This window comes from Dermacentor silvarum, chromosome 10 (assembly GCF_013339745.2).
Source record: "Dermacentor silvarum isolate Dsil-2018 chromosome 10, BIME_Dsil_1.4, whole genome shotgun sequence".
Taxonomy (NCBI): Eukaryota; Metazoa; Arthropoda; class Arachnida; order Ixodida; family Ixodidae; genus Dermacentor; species Dermacentor silvarum.
The window spans coordinates 139,943,004-139,959,908 of NC_051163.1; the positions used below are offsets into that span (position 1 = coordinate 139,943,004).

Below are 16,905 nucleotides of genomic sequence, written 5' to 3' on the forward strand. Positions count from 1 at the left end.
GCAACGCAAGCTCTTTCAAAGAAATTTCGCGACGTCAAGTTTTAGTGCGGCGCGCGTAAAATGCTCGCATTAGACAACCGCAGCCAGGGCCGATTTGAGTGACAACTGCTGCACTTAGGAAAACAAAATTCTAGCAATTGCAAGAAGCAGATTTGGAACATGTAATGTTCTGCAAAACGTTTCAAAAAAAGAAAAAAAGTTAACGCGACTTTACAAGAACATAACACTGCCCGAAAAAGAGATACCACAGTTCTGTAAAGATCGCCTGTTAGATCATCGAAAGCAGACAAATTTGATATGTGAGTTTACACCTTACAACCGGAGGGTGCGTAAAAAGTCCGGCTCACAAATTAGTGGCATATTTCTGACGGCCGTCGGGCAAAAAAGGGCCACGGCTCTAAGTGGCGACTAATTCGGCTAACTTGGCCAGCACTTCCAGGGCTAGTGCATATAAATGACCAAGTTAGTGGGTGGATTGATGGCCGTCGCTGTAGCACAATTGGTATTGCATCGCACGCGTAATGCGAAGGCTGTTGGTTGGGTCCCCACCGGCGGCAAGTTATCCTTGCGTCCGCTTTCATTCCCCCCTTTTTTCATCATTCTCTACATTTAAATTGCTACTACAGCTAATTACCACTGTGCTTTCCTTTACGTCATTGCCTGCTGGCTCCGTACGGTCGTGATCACAAAACTCGAGCCCAAAACTCGAGCCCAGAGCGAGACAGCAACACAAAACGAATCATCCTTCAGGCTCGTATATACGCGTATGACCCGTATGGTCTCTGTTATCCTGTCACAGTGACAACCACGTAGATGTTTCAAACGCTGTGGGAATTGGGTATCGAGTGGGACGCCATTCTGCCTGAAAACGTCAAAGCAGCTTGGACGCAGTGGCACACCCAGCTACACTATTTAACGGACGTAACAGTGCCAACCCAATATGGCAACTTACCTAAAGATATCTGGAAAGAAGTACACACCTTCGTTGATGCGAGGCCCAAAGCTTACGGCACCGTTCCGTATTTGCACACCTCCGGAGTCAGCGGGGACTCTGGTTCTCTCAAAATCCCGAGTATCAGAGACTTTCTCTCCAAGACTGGAACAGATGGGTGCACGACTACTTGGAGCGTTCACTCAATGGCCAATGTGGACAGATTACGCTGCGTTGGGTTCCGCGCAACAATGACAGCCCTTTGTCGCCAAGAAAGTGTTGGAACAACGAACGGATCGGGACATCACTGTCCTGGGATGAAAAATCTCGCCGACCTTTCGACAAGGGGAATCATTCCTAAGGCGCTCAAGTCGAGATCAGTTTGGTGGAATGGTCCATTCCACTTGGCTTTCGCGGCCTTGCCGGCCAAATCATAAAAGTATCGGTGACATGACTATCGCAGAGAAAGAAAGAAGAACACTTGGCGTTCACAAGGTGACCGTAAAGGTCCTGCCTTTGCAAAGCCCCCTCTCTAAACTGGTCCGAGCATGCGTTAAAGCGAAGCCTTCTCTTCCTTCGACTTTTGCACTGCTGCTGTCGGTACCTTGCACGCCGCGTTGGGGTGTGGATACATGGCAGGAGCGTGGCAGAGAGGAAAGGCGCTTGGACATTTACGTGGATGAATGGATGCCATGAAACGGGGCTGAGCAAGGTTGAGCAACCAAGCTCTCGTTATTATTTTACCTAATTTAAACTTGTTGCTGGCGAGTTGGTTCATACTTCGAGGACAACAAATATACTGCGCAAGACTCAAACAAGGACCAAGTGAGGGACACGGACAAGCGCTCTGTCCACATAAGCCATTCGCGCTTGTCCGTGTCCCTCACTTAGTCCTTGTTCGAATCTTGCGCAGTATATTTGTGGTCCTACCTATATTTTTGAGAAAACACACAGACACAAAGAATTCCAAACATAGAACTTTTTGAACCATTACTGGGAACTCTGTTTTTGCACGTCTCCGTTGTTGGTGGTCTACCTACTTTCCTGCCACCAAACCTCCAATCGCCTCTTACTAATCTCTATAGCGGGCATGTTTACTTTCCCCCTGCTATCCCTGAACCCAAGGGCTTCAAGTAGGCCAGATGAGCCTAAACTGGCAGCTCGGTAGATATGTTCAAATTCCAATAAAGCATGTTCCATCGTTTCCCGTCGACAGTCGTCATAATGCCCTCTGGAGTTCCCTGGGCGTCGCCACAATACCCTCCCGCAATAGCATTGCAGAAACTGCAGCGTTTATCTTTGTACTAACGTCCAACAGCCCAGAGGGCAGGTAGATAGAATGGGAGAGAGGAGGTAGGAAGAGGAGGCAGGTCGAACCGACGAAACGAACAGCCTTGCCACTCTTCGCTCGCAGATCGCATGCATGGGGCGGGGGCTGGAGAGGGAAAAGGCGTCGTAAGAAGGCAAGGAAACGCCACTACTAGACGCGCCAGCGGTTGCGGACAAACTGGATGCAAGGTGCATGGTGCGGTACGGCTCGTTTCTGCTATTCCTGAAACACCGTGCAAATTTGTCAAGCGGACAACTGACGCAGGACGTGCAGACGAAAAACCGCATTAAAGCACCATACCGTCGACACCGCGGAAGCCGTGCCCCGGAAGCACGCCAAATCAACACTTCTGTGTCCGCCACGGCAGCTTTGCGGCTGTTGAATACTCGCGCCGATGGACTGAATCTAATCACTGTCGCCTTTGAACAACTGCTAACTTTTGCTGCGCGTTGACTTAGCTGGACGGCGTCGGCCATGCGCCCAGGAGCCACGAAGGAAGAAGTTCACTCTTTGGGATCCGTTTCGAGACTGATTTATGTGCAGTAGTAAATGACTAGAGTGGGGAAAGGAAAATGGAAAGAGAGAAGTAAAGAAACACAGTAAAAGGGCGTGAGTAGGGCACGTGCAGTGCCGTGGAGAGGGTGCAGTGGCCACTGTCGGGTCGGTGACACGGGACACGGTGGTATTCATAATTAACTTGCTAGGACGGTTTTGTTAGAGGCCCCCCTCGGCTCACGCTTCTCGGTAGCGTCTTCACGGTTGTCATCGAGGGTCTTTTTAGGCGCCCCCGCCTCCGCTCTCGCCTCTCAGTAGCGTCTTCACGGTTGTCAGCGAAGGTCTTAACAGTGGCTATTGCGTTGCTCGAGGTCACCGGTTGGATCTCGACAGCGGCATTTCGACGGAGCTGAAATACAAGCACGGTCGTGTACTTGGATTTAGGTGCCTTTTAAAGAGCACCATTATTCCGGAGTCCGCCATGTACTATGACGTGCCTCATAATACGATAGTGGTTTTGGGCACATCATCAGCCTATATTTATGTCCACTGCAGGACGAAGGCCTCGCCCTGGGATCTCCAATTGCACCTGCGAATTTCCAAACTTCATCACCCCAACTAGTTTTGTGCCGTCCTCGACTGCGCTTCCCCTCTCTTGGTTCCCTTCCCTTCTCTTGTAACTCTAGTGGTACACCGGTTATCCATCCTAGGCATTACATGGCCTGCTCTATTTTTTTTCTCTTGATGTCAATTAGAATATCGGCTATCCCCGTGTGTTCTCTGATCCACACCGCTCTCTTCCTGTCTCTTAACGTTACTCTTAAGATTTTTCGTTCCATCTCTCGTTGTGCGGTCCTTAACTTGTTCTCGAGCTTCTTTGTTAACCTCCAAGTTTCTGCCCCATATGTTAGCCCCGGTAGAATGCAATGATTGTACACTTTTCTTTTCAACGACAGTGGTAAGCTCCCAGTCAGGATTTGGCAATGCCTGCCGTATGCACTGCAACCCAATTTTATTCTTCTGTAAATTGCATTCTCATGATCAGAGTCCCCTGTCAGTAATTGAATTAGATAAACGTACTCCTTTACAGACTCTAGAGGCTGACTGGCGATCCTGAAATCTTGTTCCCTTGCCAGGCTACTGAACATTGTCTTTGTTTTCTGCATATCCATCTTCAACTTAATTCTTACACTTTCTCGATTAAGGTCCACGATCATTTGCTGTAATTCGTCTCCATTGTTGCTGAATAGGACAATGTCATCTGCAAACCGAAGGTCGCTGATATATTCGCCGTTGATCCTCACTCCTAAGCCTTCCCAGTCTAAGAGCTTGAATACTTCTTCCAAGCATGCAGTGAATAGCATTGGAGAGATTGTGTCTCATTGCCTGACCCCTTTCTTGATAGGTGACTTTCTACTTTTCTTGCAGAGAACCAAGGTAGCTGTGGAATCCTTGTAGATGTTTGCTAAGATATTGTATTCACGTACGCTTCCTGTACTCCTTGATTACGCAATGCCTCTACGACTGCTGTTATCTCTACTGAATTAAATGCCTTTTCATAATCTATGAAAGCCGTATAGAGAGGTTGATTGTACTCTGCAGATTTCTCGATTACCTGATTCATGCCATGGATATGATCCATCGTAGAGTATCCCTTCCTGAAGCCAGCGTAGCTGTTCTTTTGGTTGACTGAAGTGCCACCCTGATTCTATTGTAAATTGTCTTGGATGAATATTTTATACAATACTAAATGTATTGGCCACATACAGTCCAATGATTAAATTAAAGCTTAATAATTTTGCCGCGATGCGATGTGCCATGTGACAACCTTCTCGGACGTTATGAATAATGGCGCACAGCAACGACTCAAGCAAACACGTCTCTCTGTGTGTTCTGTTTACTACGCAGACAGGGCAGTAGTGGTGCACGCAAGGTAACATTTAATGTGAACTTACTACTCTCGCATTGCACTAAATACTGACGAAATTAAACATCGGCCGTCAACATCACCGCTAATTATCGTCCATCAAAGCAAACAGCATAGAAAGCTTAGCTCGCATTGATTCCCACAGGGCGTGGGATCTGCGAGCTTTTTTTGGCAACGTCAAGTACCAGAATCAGAAGTGCGTTTTGCGGCAGAGGAAATTCAAGAGGCACACTCTTGTTTCATTCTGTGGCAAACTTGTTCTTCTGGCGCGTCGCCGGTTTAGACATGAGCGAGTAGTGGGGGACGGCTGATTGAGAGGAAGGGGAGGAAGTGAAAGGATGGAGTAGATCAAGTGAAGGGGCGTACAAATAAAGCCCCAGTGTTTTTAACTGTGCTTGGCGGTTCCACAACTCCTTAATTAAGCCCAATTCGAGGCCCTTCCAAGAAGAACTTCTTCGCTGTTCGACAGGCATGCCAAGCGATTACCCGATACGTCATCTCAGCGTCGTCTTTTGCGACGGGGTGCTAAGAGTTGGACGAACGTTCTATGCAGTCCATTTACTCTACAACGTTAAACATCCGATTACCCTCCTGTCGATAGAAACCTTTACAGAGCTGACGATCAGCACAAGCAACCGCCGTCTCCTGCATGCTGGCGCACTGGAGACTTACTGAACTGAGGGAACAGTACATGGATTGTGCGGAGAAAAAAGAAGGTAATAATGGTGCTCAAGAAACGTGTGACGCGCAACCGTTTTAACAGCCCTCCTGCTACTGAGGTAGTCGCTTCTCTAGCTCGTGAGAGGGTGACATGTTACCCGTGTAGACTTCGATGGACGCAAAGGAAATAACCGGAAGTGTTTCATCGTTATTTTCACGTGCGCAGTAGGGCGCGCAATGCACCTTGAACTGGCGACCGACATGTCAACTCCAAGCTTCCTGATGGCGTTCCGAAGATTCATCTCGAGAAGAGCAGTCTGTCAAGTAATCTTATCTGACAACGCCAAGACATTTCAGCACGCTTCTGGAATCTAAGGATAGTGTGGACGACAATACGAGGTGAAGACATTGAGAACTTTTTCACAAGTAACCAGATCTGCTGTAAACTTATAGCTGCGAAAGCCACATGGTGGGGCGGATTCTGGGAAGGGATGGTTCTGTCGGTGAAAACATCATTGAAGACTGTCTTGAGAAACAGCTACTGCAGCTTGAAGGAGCTCACGACAATACCGATAGAAATCGAAGCTGTCATCAACTCTCGACCTCTGACGCTCGCCTGCTCGGAGACCAACAAACCCGAACCTCTAATACCATCTCACTTTCTGGTAGAAAAGCGACTGACCCCTCTGCCTGACAGCGGTTCCGCTACAGAGGCGGCTCAGCTCACTCGTCGCTGGCGCTACCGCCTAAGGATGACCTACCAATTTTGATTGCAAAAGAAGTATCTGACGATAAGCCAATTTCGCTGTGCCGAATTCCACAAGCGCAGTGAAGAAAGCAACCCTCGTTTGAGTTGCTCAACATTATCTACTGAGGCAGCCCTGTAAAACTGGACAAGTGGCCGAATTTCTCTTAGGTCGAGATGTAAGAACATGAGCCTACATTGTGCGCATGTCGAATGGAACCACTTTGAGGAGATCGATTCAAAAGTTGTACCCTTGGAATACCCAAACGAATGACCTGAAGCAAATTTCGGGGGAGTATGAAGAAGCTGCCAACTTCAGCCTTTCGGTCAATTGGCAACCGTGTACCCCTGCGCGGCATTGAACTAAACGTTATAGTTGGTTTGCACACCTCTAACACGGAGCAAACGAAACCAGCCCCCAGGGTACCGACTTCTTCCCGAGAAGACCAGGAAGTGCACGGCGACGACCGCATCAACAAAAACAGCACCAGTGCCACCTACACCGATCGTGTTACAGCACCCCCGAGAGCCACCGACGTTCCGCGGATCAACATTTGAGGATCCGAAAAGCTGGCTGGAGACACACGAGAAGACCGCGACGTTCAACAAATGGGGCGACGACGACAAGCTACGTCATGTCTTTGGATGGTGCTGCGCGGACCTGGTTTGAGAACAGAGAGACGACCCTCGTGACATGGGACCTATTTCGCGAGAACTTCGCGACGACCATCATGAGTGTCGTACGAAAGGAAAGGGCCGAGATTCTCTTGGAAACCAGAGTACAATTGCCGAATAAGAACATCGCGATCTTCACAGAGGAGATCACTCGCCTCTTCCGCCACGCCGACCCCGACATGTTTGAAGAAATAAAAGTTCGAATTTTGATGCCGGGTGTCAAGCAAGAGCTCTTCGCCGGATTGATACGCAACCCGCCCAACACTGTTGCTGAATTTTTTTCCGAGGCCACAACCATTGATAAGACGCTCGACATGCGGACGAGGCAATATAACCCCCGAACACTGGCCGCGAACAACATCGACGTTCAAGCACTTGGCAGCGACGACCTGCGCGAGACCATCACAGCGGTCGTTCGCGAGGACCTGCAGAAGCTCTTTCCCAGGTCGCAGCCTCAAGTGGCATCTATCGCTGACATCGTCAAAGAAGAACTTCAGCGCTCACTTGGAGTTCCCGAAGTGCAGCCGCAATCGCCGCAACCCCAGCCGGAAGCGATGACCTACGCCGCCGCCGCCCATCAAGGCACCCTCCGCACTCGCGCCAGGGCCCCGTAACGCCGCAGTTCCGTCGTCCACCGCCGCCTCCGCCAGCACGCCCGCCCGTCGCCCAGCGCAGCTACCAGAGGAAGACGGACATTTGGCGCGCCCCTGAACACCGCTCGCTCTGCTATCACTGCGGGGAATGCGGCCATGTCTACCGCCGATGTCAATAGCGCGAGATGGGCCTACGAGGGTTCGCCGTCAACGCGCCACGTCCACAGCTTGGCAAGTGACCACGTGACATCTCCGACTACCTCGCCGGAGCCCAGTGGCAACCACGGGTACCCTCGCGCTCGCCGTCACTAGGCCGCTACATCTCGTCGCATCGCCGGCTGTACGTCGGCCCAACCCGGGGCCGATCTCCCATCCCTTACCCGGGAAACTAAAGGCAGCAACCGATGGAGGTGCGGTTGCTGTACGACGTAATGGCGGAAATCCTCCGCCGACGACGAAGAAGATTCGCGAATCATCACGACGAGGTATCAGCACACCGCCTGGCAATAGCCTTGACGACAACACTTCGCCACCTAAAGAAGATCTGCCGACGCGACGTAGCAGCAGCGGAGCAAGCCGACGCAGCCATGATACGACGCCACGACTTAACCGTAACGCCAGACGACTGTCTACCGACCTAGACGTGCTAATCGATGGTCATAACGTCACTGCTCTCATCAGTTACCATGCCTTGAATGTGCTAGAAGAACAAGTCACCGTTCCGCCCCGCTCCAGCGTAATGATTTCCGTCGGTACCGAAGTGCCTGCAGACATCGAGGGCGTCATCGAGGGTGATCATCACTTACTGCTCGACCGTGAAATTTGCGTCGCTAGAGGCATAGCTGAGCTACGTGAAGGGAAAGCAAGAACGATGCTCACGAACTTCAACCAGGAATACAAACACATTAACAAACGCACCACGGTCGCTTACATCGATGAAATAGTACAAGCCAGCAGTGCTTTCGCCTTCACGGATTCTAGCGCAGCTGCAACGACGACTGTAGTACCTGAACCAACTTTCGACGTCAATCAGAACCTTCCCAATCATAATAAAGAACAGCTAAAAGCTCTGCTCCTGCAATATAAGGACTGCTTCTCGTCGTGGTCAAAAGTTAGACAAACCACTGTCGCCAAGCACCGCATCATAACCGACGAATATGTCCGCCCACTCTGTCAGAGCCCGTACCGAGTTTCGGCACGCGGACGCAAGGCTATAAGACAACAAGTCGACGAAATGCAACGCGACGACATCATCCTGCAATAGCCCGTGGGCATGTCCCGTGGTGTTAGTGAAGAAGAAGGATGGAACCCTACGTTTCTGCGTCGATTATCGTCGCCACAACAAAATCACGAAGAAGGACGTATATCCTCTCCCAGGGATTGACGACGCCTTGGATCGACTCTACAACGCAAAGTATTTTTATTCGATGGACCTCGAAGCCACCTACTGGCAAATCGAAGTCGGCGAGAGGGACCGGGAGAAGACTGCCTTTATGACACCAGACGGACTGTTAGAGTTCAAGGTCATGCCGTTTGGTCTTTGCTCGGCACCTGCGACTTTCCAACGCGTCATGGATACAGTAATGGCAGGCTTAAAGTGGCAGACTTGCCTCGCCTATTTGGACGACGTCGTTGTGTTTGCCTCAAGCTTCGAGGAACACCTGCGGTGCCTTGAAACAGTTCTTCAAGCAATCAAGACCTCCGGACTCACGTTGAGGCCAGAAAAGTGCCGCTTCGTATACGAGGAGCTCTTGTTTTTGGGCCACGTCATCAACAGGTATGGAGTATGCCCTGACCCACAGAAAACGGCGGCCATCACTGACTTTCCTCCGCCCGCCGACAGAAAGGCAGTGCGTACATAGATTTCTTGGACTGTGGACAAATTACTTTCAGTAAAACGCTGAAGAAATAAACATCGTCATCATCCTTGGTGTCATTATTATAATTAATAGGCATTTTATTTGCTGTTGGATTCCTCTGGCTAAAGCAAGGAAATTGCATATTATGCAAAGTGCTTGCTTCCCCCCCCCGCCCCCCCCCCCCCCCTGGCGGAGATCCTGGGTGCGCTACTGCCACGAACGAACGTTGTTCTTGTCAAGAAACATGGAAATCGTGACGCCCTCAACTCCTACCGTACAGAACGGACATCACGTACTTGGCGCCAGACCGTTCACGAAAGAGCGACGGAGTGAGTAAACGAAGAGGGCGTGCGCTCCTACGTGACAGCAGTGGGCCAGTAGGGACTTCGAGAGATGCTTTAAGGATGCCTTCGAGAGTAGCAGTAAGGACGGGGTGGCATTCTTCAAACAAGTGCTCTGCCAAGTGCCACCTCGTTTTTCAATGCTCTTACCTTTTGCCTTGCGCGGTACTTTTCCTTTGGTCTCAATAGATATCACAGGGTCCTTCAGAATCGACCCGTCCAAGGACTCCAAGATGTCGAAGTCATAGTAGTAGTGCTGCACAACAGAAATAAAAGCGCATTGTTTAGCACCGCAAATGCACATTTTCTTTATTCCTGCTCCGCGGTAGGTATGAAATTGCGCGTAATGTAAACCACAAGGCTTCTGAGCACAGTGCTATCACAGCACGAATTTGAATAAATTATGGTTCCTGGTTACTCTTCCGAGTGAATGATAATAGAGTACTAGCGCCGCACGTCAGCACAGTGCACTTCTAAACTGTTCATCTGAAACCATCATGAACAATGTAATAACATAATGCTAGAAAAGAGATGAATACGTCCTAAACACAATTTTGACATGCTTGGCGAATGCATGTACACCCTCGCAATTTTATTGCGATAGCAATTATATGGGTACTGCAGGTACATTGTCGCCGTCATCTCCGGCGTGGGCGTCGCCGTGAGGTTCCGTAAAAAGTGCAAGTGCGCGCCCTGTGCTGTAGGTGCGAGGGTGAGCTGAGAAGGATGACGGCTTGATGCGGCGGCAGCGTCTTCGTGACCATGTCCTCTTCTAGTCCGGCTCGGGCAACTGAGCGCGTCTTGGAGGCAAAGGGTGCGAAGGTTATATACGCGGCACGAGATAGCTGATAGCTTCAAGTGCGCTGTGTACTCGCGCGCCTAGCTCGCATTGAAGCAAGAGGCAGTACGCTCACCGCTGCCGCCGCTCTTTATCACGCCAGCGTTCTGACAGGAAGTGTACGCGGTCATCAATGAAGATGTGCGCGTGTTTGCCTGTGTGACAGCGTGCTTGTTAATTTAGTAAGCGAATGCGTAAAACAGTTTATGCACGGGGATAACCGAGTTGCGACCGCATGCTTGAAAAGCTTGCGGCCCTTTATACGCAATGCCTCACAACTTCAAGTGTACCAGAGAGCTGGAGGAACGCCAACATTATACTTATCCATAAGAAGGGAGAGGTTAAAGAATTGAAGAATTACAGACCCATTAGCTTGCTTTCAGTATTGTATAAAATATTCACCAAGATAATTTCCAATAAAATCAGGACAACACTTGACTTCAGTCAACCAAGAGAACAGGCTGGCTTCAGGAAAGGATATTCTACGATGGGCCATATCCATGCCATCAATGAGGTAATCGAGAAATCTGCGGAGTACAATCAACCTCTCTATATGGCTTTCATAGATTATGAAAAGGCATTCGATTCAGTAGAGATACCAGCAGTCATAGAGGCATTGCGTAATCAAGGAGTAGAGGAGGCATATGTGAATATCTTAGCAAATATCTACAAGGATTCCACAGCTACCTTGGTTCTCCACAAGAAAAGTAGAAAGATACCTATCAAGAAAGGGGTCAGGCAAGGCGACACAATCTCTCCAATGCTATTCACTGCATGCTTAGAAGAAGTATTCAAGCTCTTAGACTGGGAAGGATTAGGAGTGAGGATCGACGGCGAATATCTCAGCAACCTTCGGTTTGCAGATGACATTGTCCTTTTCAGCAACAATGGAGACGAATTACAACAAATGATTGAGGACCTTCATCGAGAAAGTGCAAGAATTGGACTGAAGATGAATATGCAGAAGGCAAAGATAATGTTCAATAGCATGGCAAGGGAAGAAGAATTCAGGATCGCCAGTCAGCCTCTAGAGTCTGTAAAGGAATATGTTTATCTAGGTCAATTACTCACAGGGGACCCTGATCATGAGAAAGAAATTTACAGAAGAATAAAATTGGGTTGGAGTGCATACGGCAGGCATTGCCAAATCCTGACTGGGAGCTTACCACTGTCGTTGAAAAGAAAAGTGTACAATCATTGCATTCTACCGGTGCTAACATATGGGGCAGAAACTTGGAGGTTAACAAAGAAGCTCGAGAACAAGTTAAGGACCGCACAAAGAGCGATGGAACGAAAAATCTTAAGAGTAACGTTAAGAGACAGGAAGAGAGCGGTGTGGATCAGAGAACAAACGGGGGTAGACGATATTCTAGTTGACATTAAGCGGAAGAAATGGAGCTGGGCAGGCCATGTAATGCGTTGGATGGATAACCGGTGGACCATTAGGGTTACAGAATGGATACCAAGAGAAGGGAAGCGCAGTCGAGGACGGCAGAAAGTCAGGTGGGATGATGAGGTTAGGAAATTCGCAGGCGCAAGTTGGAATACGCTAGCGCAAGACAGGGGTAATTGGAGATCGCAGGGAGAGGCCTTCTTCCTGCAGTGGACATAAATATAGGCTGATGATGATGATGATGAACCGAGTTGACGTTGAGAGAAAAAAAAACGAAGCTGGGCAGGTCACGTAATGCGTAAGGAGGGCAGATAACCGGTGGACTATTAGAGTTACAGAATTGGTGCCAAGGGAAGAGAAGCACAGTCGCAAACGACAGAAAATTAGGTGGGCTGATGAAATTAGGAAACTTGTAGACGAAAGTTGGAATCAGCTAGGGAAAGACAGGGGTAATTGGAGATCGCTGGGAAAGAAAGGCCTTCGTCCTGCCGTAGACATAAAAAGAAACGACTGGTGGTGACGCACCTTATGAAACTAATAGCCTTACTTTGTACAGAGGCTCTATTCTCGACACGCAAAGCGGCTGCACGGCCACTATTATCCGCCATCTTGGCTATCTCATTGGCTGTCCAGTGGTCACGTGTTTTGAAATTTGTGCCGGGAAACGGAAGTTTTGCAAAATGCAATTTTGTGTTTTCGTCAGAATGACGAAACGTGACGTGGAGCTGCAAGTTTTATCAACTAATAGTTTTTTGTGGTCCCTGGCACCTATATTCCGACTTTAGCGCTTTAAAAAGAAAGTGGAGGGTAGCGTGCAGAAGCCTGTGAAATGCATCTGCAATTTCGCGAATATGTGGTGGCGTTCCAAGATAGCCGGCATGTCAGCTTGTTCATTGGCTGAAGGAATATCCCGTGAAGAGCGTCACAGGAAGGGCTATTTCGTAAACGTCACTTTGACGTTGCGTGACGTTGCGCTGGGCCGCCATAGCAGAGATTTTCCGCCATAATTTGTGGTGTGATGAGCCGCGCCAATTATGGTAATGAGCGGCCATATGCAATGGCAGTGGAGAGCAATGCGTATCGCCGCATTTTCCCTGTCATTTGGGGCCATAAAAATATTTTGTTCACAACGCGTGCTCTTAGCATTTGCATCGCTCTCGGGTGGTGTTGGCATTTGTGTTTTGAACCATCACTTTCATTAAAAACACGTTTATTTGAAATAATATTGGTTGAAACTAGCAAACTTCTTGCGACTTTTTGAACTTTTCGCTACTGCGTTTGTATTGTAATGAATATAAAGGTCTTTGCGCGTCATCAAAGGCTATGACAACGGCGACTTCTTAATTTATAAAAATTAATGTACGCAATGTACGCAAATAAATGTACGTCTTGAAGTTTTCCTTCGCGGTGCGAGTAAGCAGCAAAGTGCACAAGAGATGGCAATGCTGGTGCTTGCGTCGCGCAAGCGGATACCTGTGGCGCACACAACGCTATCGATAATATTCTGCCGCTTCTCGGCCAGACGAATCGGGCTGAGTCACTTACGTTTCACGAGATAGCGATAATGCGGGCTAGAGCGTGCGCTCATCATCTCTGGTAGGTCGCGTATGGTGTCTCAAGCTAGAAGGCAAGCGCGTGGGCGCCGATATACGATGACTCATTCCGTTTCCCGAGTACACGCATCCTAGCTAATGAAGCAGACGACAGCTTGTGCGCATGCAGACGACGGAAGCGAGAAACGATTTTGATGGAATAATCGTACGCTTTGAGCTAGCTGCTTTATTTTTACTGGGGAGGAAAACTGTTTCCCTTTATAAAGGACGCTAGGTTCAATGCGTACATTATAGTTTCTTAGGCCTCATTCACACAGCCGTCAAACGCTCCTTCACGTCACCGTCACGGCATCCGTTTTCGTCAGGGGTGAAGGTTTCCGAGTCGCTTTCTCCTCAAAAACGGCTCGCCGGCGACACCGTGCTGGCTACGTTTCCGTCGCCAGCACGGTGACGGAAACCCTCTTGGAAACCCTCTCCCCTGACGAAAACGGATGCCGTGACGGTGACTTGACGGAGCGTTTGACGGCTGTGTGAATGAGGCCTTAGGCGAAACGTCAAATTTGCGTCACGTTACGAAAGCGAATTGGGGCTATCGGCGCCATTTTGTAAGCGTCACGCTATGAAAAAAAAAAATGGCGGAATGTCCAGAATAGCGGCTCTGTTTTGCTTTATCAGGAATGCTAGGTTCAATGCCTATATTAAAGTTTCTTAGGCGAAACGTCAAATTTGCGTCACGTTACGAAAGCAAAACGGGGCCATCAGCGCCATTTTGCAAGCGTCGCGCCTACGTCACACCTCGAAGAAAATGGCGGAATGTCCAGAATAGCGGCTCAGCTTCCCTGATAAATTGCTATCGCAATCAATCCTTCGGCTATCGGGCGAAACTGTGACTTTTTTTAATAACATGGCTCAAGCGTCGACCTGAGAGCCGATGCGCAATTTGACGGAGGGCATCGGCGAAATGGTCGAAAGTACGCGCATGCGCGCAAGACGCAGGCCCAGTGCAAGTGGCCGCGGCTAGGCTGTGCTACTATAGGTTGAATCTCCCCTGCGCTTTCTGCCGCGTTCACCAGCCCTGCCTTTCAAGTGTTCTTATTTGGGGGAGGGGTCACTCATTTAAAACATCATTACCTCAAAAACGTGACGTTAAGCAAACTTGCACAAATAGGACGACATACGTAGTGGCGCAGTCAACAGGTTTGTTGTACATAAACTTTACAAACATGCATGCATGTGGAAGGCAAAAATAGGCGTCTGGTTTGAATTAAAGAAAATGCAATTAAATATTAATAAAACAGAACACTTCATTTCAAAGCTACGAATGCATTCACAAGCTGCACTTAAAGTTTCATGGAAGTTTTATCCAATGCTCAGCAACTATTAGGTATTCTATTTCAAACGAATATCTCGTGCACTGCTCATATTCCGTCGCTCAGTGCCAATTTAAGACAGTCAATTACAAATTGAGACAGGTTAAGATATTATTTGCGTATGCATATCAAGCGTCACATCTACAATGCGTTTATGCCCTCACGTTTAACTTACTGTTGTTTAGTAGGTCAACAACACAAACTAACCTGAACTGTCTTGAGTCGCTATAAAAACGAGCAGGCATAGCGATATCAAATCTTTGCCTCACGCAATGCACTAAGCTGTAATTTATAAGATACAAAATACTGGAAATAAAACAACTCCATAGATACAAGCTAGCGCTGGAAATTTTCCCTCAACATATAGCAAGCAAGTTATTGTTTGGCACTAAATATCCTATTCAAACATGCGCCTACACGCTGAGAAAACCATAAGTAGATAAACCATGTTTAGGTGTGAACTATGGCGATCAAGAGTTATCTAATTCCAGACATCGTAAACCAATATCCTATAATCTTAGACCTTCTTAGGCGATTTCACTTACTAAATTAAAAAAAGGCTACGAAAGAGCTTTTTCTCTAGCAAAAAAAAAACAAAAAACAAAAAAAAAAACCCGGGAGGACGCTCAAGCTTCGCTTTTAAGAGTTGGAACGCGATAGCATTCAAAGATCCCTGACTGCTAGTCATGGTTCCCGACGACTGCAGCTTATGCAACCGTAATGGACCCGCCGGGGTAGCTCAGTCAGCTAAGGCGTTGCGCTGCTGAGCTCGAGATCGCGGGATCGAATCCCGGCCGCGGCGGCCGCATTTCGATGGAGGCGAAATGCAAAAACGCCCGTGTGCTTGCGTTGTAGTGCACGTTAAAGAACCCCAGGTGGTCAAAATTAATCCGGAGCCCTCCACTACGGCGTGCCTCATAATCAGAACTGGTTTTGGCACGTAAAACCCCAGAAAGAAGAAGAAGAAGCAACCGTAATGGTTACTGGCAAACATTGGCGGCGAACGCTATGCACGTAGGCGAGCTTTCTGGTGGAAACGCGGCCTCTTGTGTGGGCCGATCCCGGAGATAGTGCACCAACCACGCCAAAGAAATTACATCATTTTCAGGTTTCCGTATTTCTTTCTAACTTTTAATATTTCCGTCTGAGAAGCTTTAACAGTTAATAAACAGTTACTGCTCATCCAAACTTCTGGTTACATCAGGTGTTACTCAGGGAAGTGTTTTTAGGACCATTGCTTTTTTAATATATATTAATGACATTGTTAATGTGATCCCTGAACCTGTTGAAATAAGGCTATTCGCTGACGATTGTGTTATGTTTAAGAAATTGATAGCGTAGACGATCAGGTGCTTCTAAACAAATGCCTGAGTACTGTTTTGGTGCAACGAATGGGGTATGAAGCTAAACTCTGACAAAACACTGTACATGAATGTAACCAGAAAGAAAAATTACTTCTCGTTTCCATATATGCTATCATCTCACCTACTCAAAGAAGTCAGCGAATATAGGTACCTTGGCGTAACAATAACAAACAATCTCAGTTGGGATAACCACGTATCTAACATATGCGCATCCGCCTTCCGCAAGATATGCTTCCTCAGATATAAACTTCGACAAGCCCCTCCATCCGTCAAGCTGTTGGCCTATAATTCAATCATTAGACCTGCCCTCGAATATGCATGTATTATTTGGGACCCACACACTAAGAAAAACATTAGTGCTCTAGAAATGATTCAACGTAAATCCATTCGGTTTATCTTTTCTAAATACCGCATGACGGACTCCCCAACTCTTATGATGCAACAAAATAATATCCAGGAACTTAAGCTCCGTCGCAAAATTCTGAGATTAAAGTTTCTTTTTCATTTGAAAAACAACCATCTCGCATTAGACCCTGCTCCGTACATCCAACCTCTGATGTCACGACTGACTCGAAATCGTGATGGTGAATCGCTAACACCATTTAGAACACGTACTAATACATTCAAGTTTTCATTTTTTCCGCAAACCATTACAGACTGGAACGCTTTGCCGCTATCTGTGCTACAGCACAGTGACTTATTCGACGCATTAACGTCATAATGTGACGCGCTTTCTTTAGTTTTCTTCTTGCTTTTTTTCTTTCCTTTTTTTTTCTTCCTTGTCGTGAACCATAGGACTGTTTTCCCTAAAGTTGCAATCATTATAATTGT

The 16,905-nt window shown here is 48.0% G+C and overlaps 1 protein-coding gene across 3 annotated transcripts in view; it reads right to left on the reverse strand.

Moving 5' to 3' along the window:
• Nucleotides 1–16,905, reverse strand: part of LOC119430998 (protein shifted) — a 281,749-nt gene that overhangs the window by 143,861 nt on the left and 120,983 nt on the right. For all 3 annotated transcript variants that reach the window (XM_037698467.2, XM_037698465.2, XM_037698466.2), the window contains exon 3: nucleotides 9,707–9,812. In XM_037698467.2, coding sequence (XP_037554395.2) covers nucleotides 9,707–9,812 — 106 coding nt within the window. The remainder of the gene's footprint in view (nucleotides 1–9,706; nucleotides 9,813–16,905) is intronic.